General features: G+C 34.5%; 1 protein-coding gene across 4 annotated transcripts in view; it reads right to left on the reverse strand.

Annotated features, from left to right (window-relative positions):
- The window catches only part of LOC116177511 (cytochrome P450 306a1), a 73,684-nt gene that overhangs the window by 39,350 nt on the left and 15,838 nt on the right, over nt 1-18,496 (reverse strand). The window contains exon 1 of one of the 4 annotated variants that reach the window (XM_031496498.1): nt 9,184-9,283. The exons of 2 other annotated variants lie outside the window; for them this stretch is intronic. In XM_031496498.1, coding sequence (XP_031352358.1) covers nt 9,184-9,192 — 9 coding nt within the window. In that variant the 5' untranslated portion in view covers nt 9,193-9,283. Of the gene's footprint in view, nt 1-9,183; nt 9,284-18,496 lie in introns of those variants that run through there. One more of the 4 variants, XM_031496504.1, reaches the window with a different exon arrangement.

Below are 18,496 nucleotides of genomic sequence, written 5' to 3' on the forward strand. Positions count from 1 at the left end.
CAAAGAAAAAGTATTTGGGATACCGTTGTAAGGAAGTGGGTGTGTTAATGAAAGAGGGAAAATTTTAGGAGCCATACAAAACAATTAAGCAGGTTCTTGGAAAAAGTAAGACAAAGTGCAGCCGCTTAAAGGATGATGATGGTTCGATTTTGTATGAAGATAGGGGTAATGCAACAAATGGAAGCAGTATATAGAAATTCTTTATGAAGGAAGGGGGTTTGGTGGAGAAGTGTTGGAAAGGGAATGGAAAGGAGACGAACGAGTGCATTCTGTGGGACGAATTTTATCAAGCTGTTACACAGAACGATAAAAAAGCCCCTGCAGCCTGCAGTAGAAGGATTGCCAACGGAATTGATCAAAGCAGCAGGGAATATGATAAATTGTTCCATCCGGTTTGTAAAGTACTATCCGATCAAAAAAGAGTCCCCTTTGGAATGTTTGTTTGCATGGGAAATCATATTTAAACTTCCAAAGGCGACTCGACGTCAATCCTTTTTTGATCGCCCGTTATATGAGACGCGAGGACTACCGCCGGATTACAAAAAAATGCATCACAATACCGTTGCCAATAAAACAAACGTGTGAGCAATATGAAACGCCCAGTTTGGTTACCCATTCATCTAAAATCCTGACGAGCAACATAATGAAAAGAATAGAAAGAAGTATAGAAGATATTTTGACTGAAGATCAGTTTGAATTTAGGAAGGGGAGAGCTACGAGGGGAGCTATCTTGGCCCTTCGATTGATAAATGAAAAGAGGTCACGAAAAGGTCCGGATACCTTCATACCGTTTTAGATCTTGAGAAGCCATTCGGCAAGGTTGATTGGCAACAATTATTCAAGATGCCGAAGGAAATTGGTTGAAATTTAAAGATCGAAGGGTAATTGAGGGAGTGTATAGGGAAGAGATTGCTATAGGGACACATGGATTGGACTCATGCTAAGATACGAAGGTAAAAGGTAAATCAAATCTGCGTAGGTACAGAGCTCCTTGTAAAGATCGTATGTGATTCTTCGTATCTGTTGTGACTTGTGATAATGCGTTTTTAACTCATTTTTTATGTATGTACGAGTGTGTTACGATTAAAGCAAATACTGTTCATAATTATATATTAATGTAAATAAATAAGGGAAGGAAATGAACTCCGCTGGACAACTTGTTCGTTAGGCTTCAAAAGAAAATATTGAATTTATTAAGCTTGAGGGGATCGAGATTAGTAATACCCACCCTTAATGCTTAATTTTAAAGTCTCCTTCTACTTGTGTGATTAAATTCGCCGCAGTAAATCTGACTTAAATTAACCCTAACCCTAAGAAACCTTACTCGTTCAGGTGGAACTGTCTCCAAAGGACGTTCATGTTTAGCAAAGCTCTTGGAATGACTGCTAGAGTGTCTTTTTTAAAAATTAGACCTGAATATGTTTAAAATAACACGAGAGAGTACCAAAACAATTATAACATGCCATTTTAATCTTATTGATGAATTACTATTTTTCAAAAATTCTTCAATTGTTTACAATATCTAGGGGTCAGGCTTACAAAATTCTTGCCATTTTCAAGGGAATTTGCAATGTTTTCATTCTACAATTAGCAATTACACTGTTTAGAATTTATAGTTTTAAATTTTAGCTATTCCACATTTTAAATAAAAAGTAAAACGCACGCATAAAAATTAGTCAATGACTGAACGTGCGGTACACTACCAACCGGCGATTCCAGTGGCGTATTTACGGGGGGGATATAGGGGATATATCCCCCCCCCCCCAGAAGAATTAAGTTATATATCCCCCACCCCACCCCAGAAGAATTAAGTTATCATCATAGCTTTTAGGTATTTAGGTAATACTCCGCTATCCGCTCCGCCCACTTTAAAATAAAGGCAATAATATATAGGTATATATAGAGAGCAATTTTGGTTTTGGTTAAAGTCTAAAGTCACTAAAATCTAAATATTCTGTAGTATTCAGTATTCACTATTCAGTGAGTGATCAGTGTTGGCAGTCAATGATTTGGCTATTCGGCATCGATCGGCAATTCGCTACATTGATGCCCAAAATAACAAATAGGTATCAGGTACTTAGTACTGCCACTGAGGTGAGGTACCTGCATCATGCCTTTCACGAAATGACGAAAATAACAATTTTAAATTTTAAAAACAGGATTTTTTTTGCCCATAACTTTTGATTGAGACATCTAATCGAAAAAGTACGAACCGTTTTGGATTCTACGCACCCAAATTAATAAGAAAAAGTTTTTTCCCGAGAAATTTTGGTGCAGTCGATTTTTGGGAAAAAAGGAAGGTTATACACTGCCTTTTTTTGAGGCCCCCAAAAAAAATTGTCTCAGATCGAGCGGGAAAAAAGATTTTCTTATAGAATCTGGCCTGTAGTACCATAATTCCAAACAGTTCCAAGATCGAACTACTAGATCAAAAGTTACAGCCCTTTGAATTTTTTGTCGAAATTGGTTTTTTGCCCATAACTTTGGATGGAGACGTCTAACCGAAAAAGTACGAATCGTTTTGGATTTTACGCACCCAAATTAATAAGAAAAAGTTTTTCCCCGAGAAATTTTGGTGCAGTCGATTTTTGGTAAAAAAGGAAGGTTGTACACTGCCTTTTTTTGAGGCCCCCAAAAAAAATTGTCTCAGATCGACCGGGCAAAAACATTTTCTTATAGAATGTGGCCTGTAGAATCCATAATTTCAAACAGTTCCAAGATTGGGCTACTGGATCAAAAGTTACAGCCCTTTGAATTTTCTTTCGAAATTGGTTTCTAGTCTATAACTTTTGATTGAGAAGTCTAATCGAAAAAGTACGAATTGTTTTGGATTCTACCCACCAAAATTAATAAGAAAAAGTGTTTTCCCGAGAAATTTTGGTGTAGTCGATTTTTGGTAAAAAAGGAAGGTTGTACACTGCCTTTTTTTGAGGCACCTAAAAAACAGTGTCTCAGATCGAACGGGAAAAGACATTTTCTTATAGAATGTGGCCAGTAGAATCCATAATTTCAAACAGTTGCAAGATCGGACTACTAGATCAAAAGTTACAGCCCTTTGAATTTTTTGTCGAAATTGGTTTTTTGCCCATAAATATACCTATTATTCAAAGTTTTCGTTGACTAATTAAAGCAAAAGCAATAAAGGGGCCTGTCAGCAGTAAGAAATCAAATACCGTCTGGGTATGTGCCACGAACTTGTTTAATCCCCCCCCCCCCCAGAATAAATTTCTACGTACGCCACTGGGCGATTCCCTAACCGGCAATGACCAAACCGGCGACGACTAGCCGGCGCTATACCAAACCGGAGCTCGTTCAATCGGTTCGGCGTTATGCCTTGCCGGCGCTCGTTCCGCCGGATGCTTTCCTATTTATGTGGGTTGGATTAATACAACGCAGAGTATCTACCTATTAAAATATTAAAAGTTACGATCAATGTCAATGCCGACAGAAAAGTTATATGTACTTGGTTCATCTGATTCCTCTTGTTTGACCACTTTTAAAATCATAGTTAAAGTTAATTTGAGAATTACATCAACATGTCCATATTATAACCATCCATGTTATCATTCCAAATGTGTATGAAACATAATTTGCAGATCGCATCGATTGAACAAGTGCCCATATTCCGGCTTTATACGTGCCGGCGTGACCGAGCGCCGGCTTGGCATGTCGCCGGCTTGGTGCGGCGCCGGTTCGTGCATTGCCGGTTTGGCAGTTGCCGGTTTGTAATCGCCGGTTTGGAATGATCCGCTGAACGTGATATAGTACTTCCTTCACCTTCATTTTCATGTCTACTTTATGTCAGGAAATTTTAGTTCCTATGACAGCGGCAGTAACCCTTTTCCTGGTTACTTTTCCTCCCGCCGTAATTTGGGCTCGATTAAACACAAGACTAACCATTAATAGATTAAACAAACTTATTCGATATAAATCAATGAAATAAGCTGTAAGAAGAATATGCGCTCAGAGCCAAAAGCAAATACCATGCAACAATCGATCGATAGAACAAATTAATTAAAAGCAGTAAAATGTGAGTATTCCTTGGAGCTAGTTTCTTGTGAAAAGGCATTACTCTTCCTAAGAATAAGAACTAAGCAAATTTCCCTAGTTTCAGTATGTGCTGTTGATATTGTTGGAAATTTGCAGAAAGGATTTATATCAAGTAATTAAGTTTTGGGCCCTGTGTTTGCATTCGGTCCTTGGGTGAGGTATATCGATATAAAACTACATGGAGCATAAACAAATTTTTGGGACACACGTTACTTAATTTTCCACTTTCATACCAAACTTATCTTAAGAAAGTAAAATTTACTTCAGTTTCAACTTTTAGGAAATTCATAATAACTTTGTCGAGAATTTTTGAGAAATTTCTTCTGTCGTACGTAACTAAACAACGATTTAAACTTTCAAGAAGTAATTAAATTACTAGTGATGAGAGCAAAATGTAACAGGGTTATCAAAATTAAATTAAATAATTTGTTCGGGTAGCAAAAATGATCAAGGGAGGATTAATCCTCACCTCACAAGTAAACCAAAAGATAGAATACAAATTTACTGCCGCTAGTTCATGTCGAAGTTTAATTTAGCCTCGAAAGGGGGTTGTAAAACATTGAAAATTGAAACGCTCCATAAACAATTGCACGTTAGATACGGTAATAAATCATGTTTAATGCCTTGGCTGATTCGAATCTACCATCCGTGGCATTAAATCATATGATTTATTACCTTATTAAACAAATAAGTATGGCACGAAGGTATATGTACTCACGTGTTGGTTATAGTATTAATTAATTAATTAACTTTCGGCATTAACACTCCGAATGTATTATGGGATTTAGAAATTTCGCAACTAATATATGTGGACTTTTAATGGTAGTCAAAATTTGACGGGATTTTTCTTAGGGGGTTCACAGATATGGTTTAGCACAATATTCGATGAACCGCAATCCGCCACGAGGCATCCTTCTACAGATTTATTGTTATATTTATTATGGTCAGTTTTTCTTGTTAAGACTCAGGTTTCGCCTGGTTAACGGTCTGTTAGTATCTGTCTGTACGTCGCGTCGTTCGTCTTGTTAAGTTATGGTCTAGCTCTAGCCCTACCTTTTTTATTTATATCAATATTAACTACGAACTTATCAATTTAATTAAATTGTGTTGTTTATAATTGTGTAAGTGTTAGTTTGGCTATGCGTTTAGGTTGAATAAGAATGGGTTGTGAATGTTGTGATAATGTGGTTTGTCTTCAAGACTGTAGAAACACTTTTTAAAATTTACAAGTATCGTATAGGTTTTTTGCCAATTTTATTTTCATAGGTTTTTTAAAATATTATATTCGATTAATAGTCAACTAACAAAATCTTACCTTTCCAGCTCCAAAAATAGTTTGGAATTGAAGAAATTAAACATCCATGAAATCAATAAATCTTCCTTCCGTCTATTACAGTAAGATTCGTGATCGCGTCCGTTATGAAAATCCGCAAAATTGTAGTAAAATTTGAAATTAAAGTCGATTAAAATAGCAAGAAATTGTAAAATTACCTAATAATTTAAATACATCTTAAAAAATGCAAAATATGCAAGGTTATAATGCAAAGAATATCAAAATATGCAAGATATCCAAAAAATAATTGGACTTAATCGCTTCAAACTGTTGCAAATCGAAAATGATAGAAAATCTCACACGAGTACAAGCAAAAATAAACCATATGCGTTTTGCGTATATTCACAGCTTTAAATTGATGAGTAACATGCAAGTATAGGCCATAGCAGCTATCAATTAACGAAAACCCGAAGTCTTTAGGTGGCCCAGGGGCCAAGATTTCGATGGAACAGACATACGACAGACAGACACGGAAAATCGAGCACATAAGCGTTACCTCAACTTCGTTGTGTTACGGTAACGATAAAATAACATGATTTTTCGTATTTCAAGTGCTAAAAACTCAAGATTCGGAAATTTTCTACTTCTGGCTCGAAACTAATAGGTAATAATGGAACTCAACAACTCGAAATTGGTGCTAAACCTTACAATTAAACATTTAAGAGTATTTTTAATACTTTAAATGCCAAGAAAAATATGCAAAATCTATATAAATAAAATGAATCGCCGAAATGTATGTTGTACGCTCATCACTTCAGAACGAGTGATGTGGTGGGCTTTAAAAAAAGATGAAAAAGTTAAACACGATTTGGATTTTTCTTTATAAAGCTTTGCTGTAATAAACTTAACATAATTTGATTGCCGCAAATTTAACAAAACTCATAAAAGTAAGATCTACTAGGTCTCTAGAAGAATTTAAACCGTTGACTTCGCACCTCGGGCAAGAGGTAAAAAAATAGACGCTAAAACGTATCAATTACGTATGCCCGCGAAGGTTTCTGATTTAGTAAAACACTTTCCGAAATTTCAACAGGAACGGGATCAGGAAAAAGCAGGATTTTATGTTTTACAGTCAAAAAGAGACATGACATTTAAATCGTAGATTTCTTTGAAGGCGTTGTGGTGTAAGTACTCCAAAAGAGACTTCCCGAAGTTCTCACCGGAGAAAAAACGGGATTTTCCAAAGGCGGTACGAAGTTCGGGGGGACTGGTAGTTTCTTTAACGCTGTTTCAGTTAGAAAGAATAGAATTTTTTCTACCTTTCTCGTTGGGGATGTCTTAAGAAGAATTATAATGAAGTTTCCCATTTAACTAAATACAGAATACACCATAAACAACGTAAAAATGTTAAGTAAATCGAGATATTGAAGATAAAATTAAAGGAATAAGATCAAAAAAGCCTGGGATAAATCAGAAAATGGAAGAGAGAAAAAGGTACAAAAACATCAATACCGAAGGAAGAAGAAAACGATATCGGAGGCTAAATACGAAGTTGAGAAAAGAAGCTGATGAAGCTAAGAAAACGTGGTGGGAAAATCAATGTAATTGAAATAAAAACCTTGATAATTATTTACAAAAGTATTAAAAGATCATGAAGAGCTGTTTGTAGTAATCAGGTGGAAGACAGGAATGGAAAAGTACTGAAAGAAGAGAAAGAAATTCTAATTTGATGGAGAAAGTATATTGCTGTTTAAACAATGTCGGGTTGGATGTTGAGGTTTAGATGCAGTCACCTGAAGTTTAATAACTAATCAAATGTTCATCTCAATTCATTTAATTAATCTGGTGGGGTTCCTTACGGTTAAATACAAAAAGATTTTGCGCATCTAGCCTCTATTTAAGGTGTTTGTTTATTTCGTTATAAAAAAATTATTTGAGGATAGGGGAATTTTATTCATTCATTCATTCATTTTTATTTAATTCCTTCGACAAATAACATTTGTATGGAACAAGTCAATATAACATTAATTAAACAAACAAACAATTAAATATTGGAAGATATAAAAAATTCTTGTATGTTGTAGAAACACCAATTGACTAGATACTCGTACAATTTCTTTTTAAATTTTTTCCATGTAAGGCAGGTTCTTATATTATGAGGTAAATGGTTGAAAATTTTAATTCCTGAAACTAGTGGAGAATTTTGTCCTATTTTTGATCTGGCCAATTCTGTCCTGAACTGATCATTGTTTCGTAAATTATAAGAGTGCACATCTCTGTTTGTTTTTAATTTTTAATTTCTGCTATTAAAAATAAGTTTACTTATTTCATATATACATGCCGGTTACGGTAAGGAGGTTATGTTCCCTGAAGATTTCCCTGCAGGTATGAAATTTGGATACATTCGCGATTGTTCTCAGAATTTGTTTCTGAGATACAAATACGTGTTTTGACTTTATGGATAATCCCCATAGACATATACCATACCTAATTACAGACGCAACCAACACATGATATATGTTTATTAACTGTGGTAACATCATAACCGTCCGTAAGTTCCTGAACATAAAGTTTAGTTTGGAAAGTTTATCAATGACCTTAGTACAGTGCAATTTCCAGTTTAGATGTTTTCGTAATCAATTTGTGTTATTAAATCATTTATTTGACAGTTTAGATTTTATTAATTGGGTACTTCGTTTATTTTTATAAAAGATTGATGTAATTATCTAGAGATAAGAATGCCTTTTTAATCGGAAAAAACTGTTCGTGTATTCAGGTGTTAATTCGAGTTTGAATACAATCAACGTTTCTTCAACCTGTCCCGAAAAGAATTTAGGAAGAGCTAGTTTAGTTTAGTGGGTTACGTGCGTTATTTTCTTTGGCAATTAGTGTTTTCTGTGGCCGGATTTTTAATTGGAATTTGTAATCGAAAGCTGTAAGTAGTCTAAGATCTCTTGATTTTGTTTAATTGGATTCGAACGCATATGTGGGGTTTGTTTAATCGGACGCTGTCGTAAATATTGGGGGAGAAGATGGGGAAAAGGAATATGGAATTGGAGAAGCAGAAGAAATGCAAGTGTATGTGAAAGAGAAGCTGGAAAAAAATAAAAACGCACATTGGAATGGCAAAAGAACCATTTGTCAAGAAAAGTAGAATAAGTTGGACAAGAATCTATGAAAAAGGCCAGCGAAGTGCTTTGAATGGAGTGTTATCCTATAGGGATGTGAAACGTGGACAACTTTGATAAAAAGATAAGAATAAGATATAGAAATGTGGATGTGGAGAAGAAACCAATAATAATAAGGAATAAAGTGGTCTGACAGGATTAGAAACGAGCAGGTACTAGAAAGAATAGAAGAAGAAAGATCTTTGCATAACACAATTTTGAAAAGGAAAAGAATGTGACTTAGTCATGTGCTGAAAGACATGATCGAAGGAACCGTTGAGGGTACAAGGAAAAGAAGAAGAAGACGAGATTGTAGATGATCTGAAAGAGGGGATGCGTACATGGATATGAAATGAAAGGCAACGGATAGAGACGGCCCCATATAGTAGAAAACTACAAAAAATGTATAGTTGTATAGTATAACATAGTGATATACTGTAGGTGGAATTATGGCCACACTTCCGGATCACCCTGCACATGTTATGTAATGATTACTTATAATATTTTGCAGTAAACTGTGACTATAGGCAATATTGGTCGTTTTTAATTGACAGTTGACGAGGTTATACCTTTATCGATGCAGTTCTTCGATTAATGAAAAAATTCTTCCAATACCCCAAGGGGAAGACGTAATTTCAATTAGTGCAATCGTGTAACTGGTTGATATTGAATTTGAAAAATGCAACTACTCACTAGACCCATCCGTCTTTGTGTAATCAGGCGGAACGTCCAATTGGGCAGGTTCCAAATTTATAGACTCACGTTTCGAACAAACTGGCACAGTTGGAGCATGAAGCGCACGAAGCGGATATTAAAATTCAAAACTAAACAATACTTAATCTTCGTAAGTAGAAAGCTGGCCCATGCCCGATCTGGAATAATATATGTACCTTGTACATCTATATAGTTTCCAAACTTACAACCCATGTGGAATATTAAACAGGATTTTAACGCATGATAAGTCAACGAACCCTAATTTCAAGACAATAAATAATGCAAGTATTGTAAGCAGAAAGCAATGCGAAAAAATCTAAGATTGCGCATTTACGTGAATTCGAAGGCATTAACCTCATCTTTACATTTTAATCAAAATGCTTAATTAACCTTTTTGTCGAGTCGACCTACCGATTTTAAATGTCAATGAACACATTTTTAACGAAATGTATAGGGTAACGAAGGGTAGGAGGAATTGCGTAATTTGATGATTGATACAGAATGGTCGAAAATTAAACTGCGCCCTGTTTAATTAGAATTCTCTCACGGATATGGCGTTGTGAAACAACATATTTTGGTTAATTTAATAATAATTATTAGTTGAATCTGTGTTACAATGAATGGAAAGTCAGAGCCAAGGATGCGGTCGCTGAACCTCTGCAACAGTACTCTTTGTAAGTTGTGTTAGTAGTAGCACAGATTTAAAATCTGTGGTAGTAGTAAATGCTAGTGATACCACATGGGTTTGTGTATATTTTTTTAAAGGACGCTAAACGTTTCACTTTTTAAGCTTTTTGCGTTGCATCCTGCGTTCTAACTCAAACTGTAGCAATTACCAAAGCGTCAAGGCCTGGGGTAGTTTGCTCGAGAAGACTAGGCCAGCAATCGAGGCGAGTTTCCGTACCAACCAAAGGGCATAATTTTGGGCAAATACGATCCTCGGTTAATTATGCAGGTTATACAATTATCTATAATTAATTAGGTGTCACATTGCAGTTTATACAGAATTCCGACACGATACTGCACTAATAATAAACCAAGTCTTAAAGGTGCGGCACATGCGATCATCCACCTGTAATAGTGAAAGTGTAACCGTTATATACAACACACCTCCATAAGGATATTGAACTCGCGCATCTTGCTTTGCAAATTTTTTTTAGCTTAACACCATTTGTTTTTATTAATTAGGTATTCACGCAATAAAAAAATTTAAATTGGTCAAGAATTGGAACAATAACGGTGCCAAATATAAAAGGTTAAGTCTACATAGACGTTTTCGGTAATATTTGGAAATCATATCTTGGTGCAAATGCGACTGGACGATTTTTGCTGCTACAAATAATTCTGTCTGTTGTTTCAGGGAAATTCTCAATTTTCCAACAGACTAATCAACTACTTGGCCAATATTCAACTAATCGATTAGTAGGCTAGTTAATCGATTACCTAGTATACAGTGGGATTTATTTAGAAGTAGACAAGGGATTTACATGTACCTATTGTTTTTCCCTATGTCTACTTTTAAATGACAAAAGGCGCCTAATTTAATGCAATCAAAATAACTTTTTAGAATAAACAAACATCTGGTTGTCATATTAATTATTTTGAATATTGTTGCCTTGGTTTAACAGAAAATAAATCTTTTACGCTCCTTAAACTGTTACTGGCACTATACCAATTGCCAATATCAACTTTTTCTTCAATTGAATACGTCCCACATGAACGAAAATAAAAATACGGATGCCAAAGAAACAACACTCAAATAACTAATATGATAGCCAGATCTTTATTTGTTTTAAGAGGCTATTTTTGTTGCATACAATGAGGCGCCCTTCTGAAGAGACTTTGCCATTTTAAAGTAGACATAGGGAAAAACAATACACATAAGTTCCTATGTGTACTTCTTAATAAATAGCACTGTATACTCGTATTTGGACTAGTCACCTTCCATGATTTGTGCATATGATACCATCACAACTGGAATTTGTAATTCCTGAATAGTGTACCTACCCACTGCCCTGTAAACTGTAAACAAAATCGAACAAGGAAACAATAGTATTATAAATCAACCTAAAATTTAGTAAATTTCATGAATTGACTTATCCCATAACAACTTTTAGCTAAAAAAAAAGTATTCTTTTTTTAATTTTATCTATTAGTTATTATTTAATAGGTTTTTTTCACTAATCTTATCACTTCTACACATATTCTCAAAGAAAATTAAATTCTGTACAAAGAATAGTAATTTTAATACATATCTACCCTGAATTAATTAATAACAACACCACAAAGCACTAAACTATTGTAAATCAATGCACCCTCAACTAAAACAAAATCGAAAAAAAAATAACTAAAGCTATAATTGAAGAAATTATAAACATTTTGCTCTACTGTTGTGTAGTCTATAGCTATTGGCGGAATTGGTTATCTTTTTTCCAAATTTGTGAAGTGCTTTAGAGCTCCTTTATAAATAGGTAATTATTTGTGAGTTTCCTACAAAAATGTGGTCGCAATATTTTAAAAAACGGTAGGTATTTCGTTGCATATCTTGATAACCCGATGCCCTAATGTACTGAGAAAAAAATGCTTCATATTTGCTATTTCAACCAACTCTGTAGCAATAAAGCTATAGTGCCCGTTCAGATTGGAACACACTGTATAGCGCATTATGAGTAGCTATTTGTACTGAAGCCGTCCATTCCAAATTTAAGATTCGGAAAAAAACATATTAAGCTCGATATTAAGTGTTTTAGAAACATTGTGTCGAAATAATTTATTCTAAACTAGATATTCGGCGGCAGTGATTGGCTTATGCATACAATGTAAAGTGAATCGAGTGTGGCTGTGTTTGATTATTTAATTTTAAACTTGGAATTAATTAATCAAATAATTCTTTGAAAGGTACTTATTGTGAATGATGCGGCTTAATTTATTCTAAATGTGTAAAGAGTTAGTAAGTACTGAGAGGTATTAGGAAATGGCAACTAATGCATTGCAAGTAACTGTGTTTGACTATAATTAATTCGAGATGCGGTAATAATTAATCAAATAATGCCATAATAAAATAAATTGACAGTGATTGTACTACAAATGGCCCCGTCAAAATATCGCCGATCAAAATGTCCAGCATATAAAACAACCCCCTGCCAAAATGCCATATAATCCACCCTATATATCAAAATTTATTTAAAATATTACTAAGAGAGAAGAAATTTTATTATACTAAATGTTTACTTAAAAAATTGCTCAATAATTACATAAGAAATATAATACAAAATCGCAATTATCCCAGAACCAATAAATTAAATAACCCAATACCAAAAAGCAAATGAATACCTAATCACAAATCTTTAAGTTATACCTCATATTTTTCCTAGAATTCAGTCAATAGTCACTGACTTAAATTGTCTAATTATCAGTAGTAATTTTCAGGAGTGTAGTAAGTTATGTAACATAACAGTTTTTATATTTTGTATAGAGGCTATTTTCGCGAGGCCGTTTTGATCGGGCTGTAATGACGGAGTACCCCAAATAAAACTTTTTAAAGTGTACTAGGGTGGTTGTACCCAAATAATTAATTATAAATTGAGAATAGATAATGATTAATGAGTATAATAATTTCATAATATTTTTAAGTGGACGGGATTTCAGACAAGGCTAAATGGATTGCAAAGTACATTAGGAATGGCTTATTAGAGCTGATGGTGACAACTTTGTTCCCTTTAATTTCGTCCCGACGTTCTTTCGTTATGCCTATTCCCTTTGCCTTTCACCGAACGGCTTTAAATCTACGTATTAAATTTAAATACTAGGCGCCTATTGTTTCTATTTTTTCAGTTTTTATTTTGGGAACCCAACGATTCAATATTGGTAACTTACATCTTACCCTTTAATAAAATCGTGTTTTTAAAATAATTTCTACCATTGTTTTATTTCTCTCTTTTTGGTTATATGACCGTCATTTTGTTTATCGTATTTCTCTTACCAAACCCTTACATTTCATACCTATATCATAGGGATTACTATGGAAATTGTAAATCTCGACATTTAATAGATCGTGCAAGTTCGTGAAATGTAAATGTCTCTCAATTTCGCTTTAAATTGATCTTTCATATGTGGTACTTGTTATTAGTTTGTATAATGCATATTAAGCGATACAATAAACGTTTAGAATGTAGGTTGCTTAATTTTTTAATGTTTCCGAATTATCATTTTCTGGATTTTCTTTGTATTTTCGTGAATTTTGCTAAATTTCTGTGTAGGTATTTAAGGTAAGTCGAGGGGGAAATCACTGTAAAATTTTGGTGTACACTACTATCATTTTTTAGAATTTTTCTAAAGTCGTGAGAAGTTCACCGCGTGTCCCTATTTAGAAAAAGTTAGTCAAGGAAGCAGTTTTAGTGCACCGGGGACTACTTAGTCTCCCAAGTCCCAAATTATTAATTTAAGTCAATATTGGGATTTTTCTTTGTGGCAGATGCTGGAAGTGTACAAGGAGAAATTGTTTTTCAATGTATTTTTATGGAAGTAATTTTTACTTTTTGGGTCATTTGATAGACAATTCAAAAAAATAAACATCACAATTTTTTTTAATTATTAAAATTATTTCGAAATAGGTATCTTTTTAAATAACTTCCATAAAAAATAAAAACGATTTTTTAAAATTTCGGTGTTTTCCGGATATCTCCGAAATTAGCCGGAATTTTTTAAGTTTCAAAACTGCATTTTGTTAAGCATCAATGTTTTGAGAATGATAGAGAATTCAAAAATATAAACATCACAATTTTTTTAATTATTAAAATTATTTCGAAATATCTTTTTAAATAACTTCCATAAAAAATAAAAACGATTTTTCAAAATTTCGGTGTTTTCCGGATATCTCCGAAATTAGCCGGAATTTTTTAAGTTTCAACACTGCATTTTGTTAAGCATCAAAATACGCAACTTTTCCAAATTTAAACTACCTATCTATCTCTTAGAGTTCCCGAGATCCCCATGATGGCACTCGAATTTGAATCAGCCTGTATATGTAGTTTAGGATCTTAAAAAACAAACACCCTGTATAAAAACTGTGCATCGCAATGGATTCTACATAAAAAATGCCCTGAGAATAAAATCGATTATCTCTAACAATAAGAAAGTTACGGGGCATTAGAGAAATCGACTAAATTCGAGAAAATGCCACCTAGCGGGCCAATCGATTAGAGATAACTGAATTCTGTATGCGGCAGTGATTTCCTCTTTAAAATTGAGCTCCAGGCAGCCATGTCCATTTTTTATCTCTTAAAATAAAGGCTGTTACCATAAGAAAGTGTCCAACATGGGCCACCCTGTACATTAACACATTTAATTCATTCACCTTCGAAAAGGTGGGGGTGTCCTGTTGTCATAATAAGTTTAAGTCAATCCCAATCGAAATCCCCACTTATTAGAGTGGGGAGGGGGGAGTTTGGAACTGAGGATACTGTCAAATTTGGATTTTTTTACGTTACTGTTATGGAGGTTTTTAAATAGGGGTTGCTTGGAAAACAAAACAGAGTTATTTTCAAGTTTTTAAAATATTATTTACTTTAATGGAGAAGGGACACATTTTTTGATTATATCTTGGCAATTTGATCCACTCTTATTCTTACATTATCACGGCCAAAATATGAATAATTTCAAAAAATCCCCCAAACAGATGTTATCCATCAAAAGTCTGGGAAGTTACGGAGTATACCTACCCCGAGAGTGTGAACCTATTCATGTCCCTTTTCTATATAGTAAGTGGACATTGAGAAGGTTGGGCAATATTTATGTGAAGGTGTAAGGGGTCGGAAATCTATCCAGCATTCAAAACGCAATAAACCTTCAACAATAATAATGTTGTTTCCACAAATGTACCGTTATAAATATACCCTACACCTGGGTCATTTTATCAACGATGAATTGTGGTCCATTACCCTATATCTTATTTAACTCTAAAAGATTAATTATGGCCGTCATAGTTTACACACGGTAACATCATCCCTAATTGTATATTAATCGTGGGTGATAAACGACGTTGTCTTCAAGAATTCGGTACATTGGACCTGTTAAAACGAGTGTTAAAATGTGGACAGCAAAATTGAATACGCGCGTTACGCGAGGACCCGTTAAGTTTAAATATTGCAAAATTATCTTTACGGAAATCAACGGTACAGCGCATAATGATGTCAGTTACCATTAAATAATTCGCGAACATAATAAAGGGTGTGCGCCTTTTACAATACAAAAGCTCTAATTGTAAGATGAAGAAGCAATCAAGTGTACGAAATTGGAAAGTGCGCGGCAGTCTCCGTGTAAAATCGGTAGCTGCTTCATCTTGTTATGGTTGAAATACATTGTTATTATTTATTGGGACTTTTTTTTGTTTTCTTTTGGTTTATTTTATATTACACGAAGGTGCATGCGGATCCGACGTACCGGTACAGAGTGGTACCGTCATTCCTTTCCGATTGGAAACTGTCTTCGTGCGTAAGGAGGATAAATACGAAGACCTTTCTTGTAGAAGGAAGATGAATTTAAAAAGACGTATGGAAATGTACAATAGACAAGCATGGTCCACTAACCCACTGACTACATACACTAATTTGAGTTTTTCTTTTTCACTCCCACTGCTATTTTTGGGCAGGTTCGTTGGCCTTTCGACGGCCTTTCGACTGGGTTGAGAATTTAACACGACTTGTGCTGTTTAACAATGATCCTTTTTGTGTACGAGAGTACGTAATTACACAAACTTAACCTTAATTATTTCGCGTTTCGTTTCAACGTGCAAATTACGAGTCTAGGTACCGTAATTAGAGGACGCCGAATGAATTCTTTCCTTGTAGATATTTAAATTTCTAACTGACACGAGAGAGTTGTTGTGGTATTACATAATTTCTATGTGTACTTATTTATAAAAAAAAGACGTATTCTTCTACATTTACCCAAGAAATACGCTGGTGAAGTGCTTCCACACAAAATCATTGGGCTTCAACCTGAAGGAATAGCTGATGAACTCAATAAATGTAATTAGAGGGCAATTTAGTGCTTCTTTTTCTAGTCAACCAAGGGACTTCCGCTTAAAATCTCGTCCTTAGAGAGTTTGAAACTTGGAGTCTCTGCATAGCAAAATTTCGTTTTTCCCTTTTAAGTTTTTGGGAATTAGTTCATTCTAGAATGGACAGTCGGTATCATGATTTACAGAAGTATTGCAATCGTAGGTAAGAAAAATTTTGTAAGTTTTTTGTAGTGATACGGTTCTGGAAGTGGAAGGCGACGGTGCCATGGGACTGGAAACTCCAACGGCACGCCTTACACCCGGCGTTTTATAATTATTGAACAGATTCTTCGCGGCCAAAAATGGTCCTCCTATTGGAGATAAATGTTTTAAAGAAACCGTAACTTCTTTGCCGTTTGCAGGTGGAACTAGAGAGCATATTCTTGCGTCAATCAGATCCACTTCTTCGACAAAAGGACTCTGTACTTGGACGCTCGCACCTACGTGACTCTTCATTAGTAACTTTCCTGGATGGGTTAACCAAGATGGTATGGCTATTACCATATTACTATCATTATTATTAGTTCACTACCATTATAATATTAAGGAACAACGGTATGGTTTCGTTGGTTAGCGACGCACAATAAAACTTTGATTCTATTGGCTATTTCTTAATTATCTATAATGATAGTGATCTAATGATAATGATTGTTTAAACATGGTTTTTTGTGTAGGGCTGTAGGGACATATTAAAGTCATGGTTTTGGAGGATATCACAAAGTGCAACAAACAAAACTACAAAGTGTGATTTTTGAGTCTACACCTCTCGAGACACCTCTTGTTTATTCCTGGTGGTATTCATTCAAAACCCCAACAGAAAATGAGAGAAAAATGTCCAAATCACTTGGCGGTATAGTGCGGCTCCTTTTCTCCTCTAACAAATGGTTCAAACTAAGTAAGCATTTTTTCGGAGCTTTCATGAACGCTTATTTTTGTGGGAGGACCGTGTAATCAATCGCAAATCTTTCTCAAAGAACAAAATCATGTATTTCTTGTTGTGTTTCAGTTATCCTATATCAGTATCTATTCCATTTGAGGACGATTAAATGCTACATTAGTTTATTAATCTCACAAATCACAACCGTAACCATAACGGAGTTATATCTTTATTGGCATTCTTTCGGAAATCACTTTATAAAAAAAAGACGTACCAAAAATTATCGGAAAGTAGAATAACTATAAAACATAAATATGACATTCGAAGGGTATAATAAATTCTTAACCGTGTTATACCAATTTAAAAACCGCAATCTTAACCGTACATTGCCTTTCTATAAAAACATTTTTATTTCAGTCGGTACCTAAAATATCGCAATTCGCACTAGGCTCAAACATAAAATATTGGTTAAATTGTTTATAATTCAGGTGGAACTAATTCCCTGGAATTTCTCTCAAGTTTGATTGACTGCACAAGGCGATTGCATACTTTTTTTTACCGTTTGGAGGCAGCCATTCTCGAGAATTAAATAAATTATGTTTGGCGAGCCAAGTAACACTGTTTTGAGCAAAGTTTGGTGCAGCCCCTGGCATAGTTCTAACATTTTCTATCGCAGAGGCTTTTCTGTGTCAAGAGAAACCAACAATGGATCCGATAAGTAATCACACGACCTTCCCCATAAATCACTGTAATTGAAAATAATTGACATAAACAAATGCATGATTGCTGCCCATTTTCTTAGGGTGCAAAATAAACTATGTAACAGTTCAAAATATCTTTATTTTGGAACAAAATAGAAAAAGGGGACCCAACATAATGAGATCACAACCGTGTATACGTGTATAGTAAAGGAACTTTAGAGCAACAATCTTAAATAGACAAAACTAAATAAATACACAGTTCCGTATATTCCCTAAAGGGATTTCAAAGTTTTTCGGATAAGTATTTGGGCTGACGTATAATTTCGAAAACTCGAGTGCTAAATGCAAAGTAATTAAAAATATAGCTTCGATGTACAACTTAAAACTCATTAATACAGTTAAAAACTGCAATAATACCTATAACCCTTGACCTAATTTTAACTAACTTAAACGCGGAAATTAAATCTGCTGTCGACTCACTGGATAAAATTAATCCACTTCATCCTGCACTAGAAATAGTTTACAAAGTCCATAGACCAGCTAAGCGAATTACTAAATTAACCAACTTCAATTTCAAAAAAGCAGATTTTCTTAAAATGTACGTCCTTCTTCGCGATATTAATTGGAAGGAGTCTCTTATCCTGAAGAATTTCA

The sequence above is a fragment of the Photinus pyralis genome, unplaced genomic scaffold, assembly GCF_008802855.1.
Source record: "Photinus pyralis isolate 1611_PpyrPB1 unplaced genomic scaffold, Ppyr1.3 Ppyr1.4_LG7, whole genome shotgun sequence".
Lineage (NCBI taxonomy): Eukaryota > Metazoa > Arthropoda > Insecta > Coleoptera > Lampyridae > Photinus > Photinus pyralis.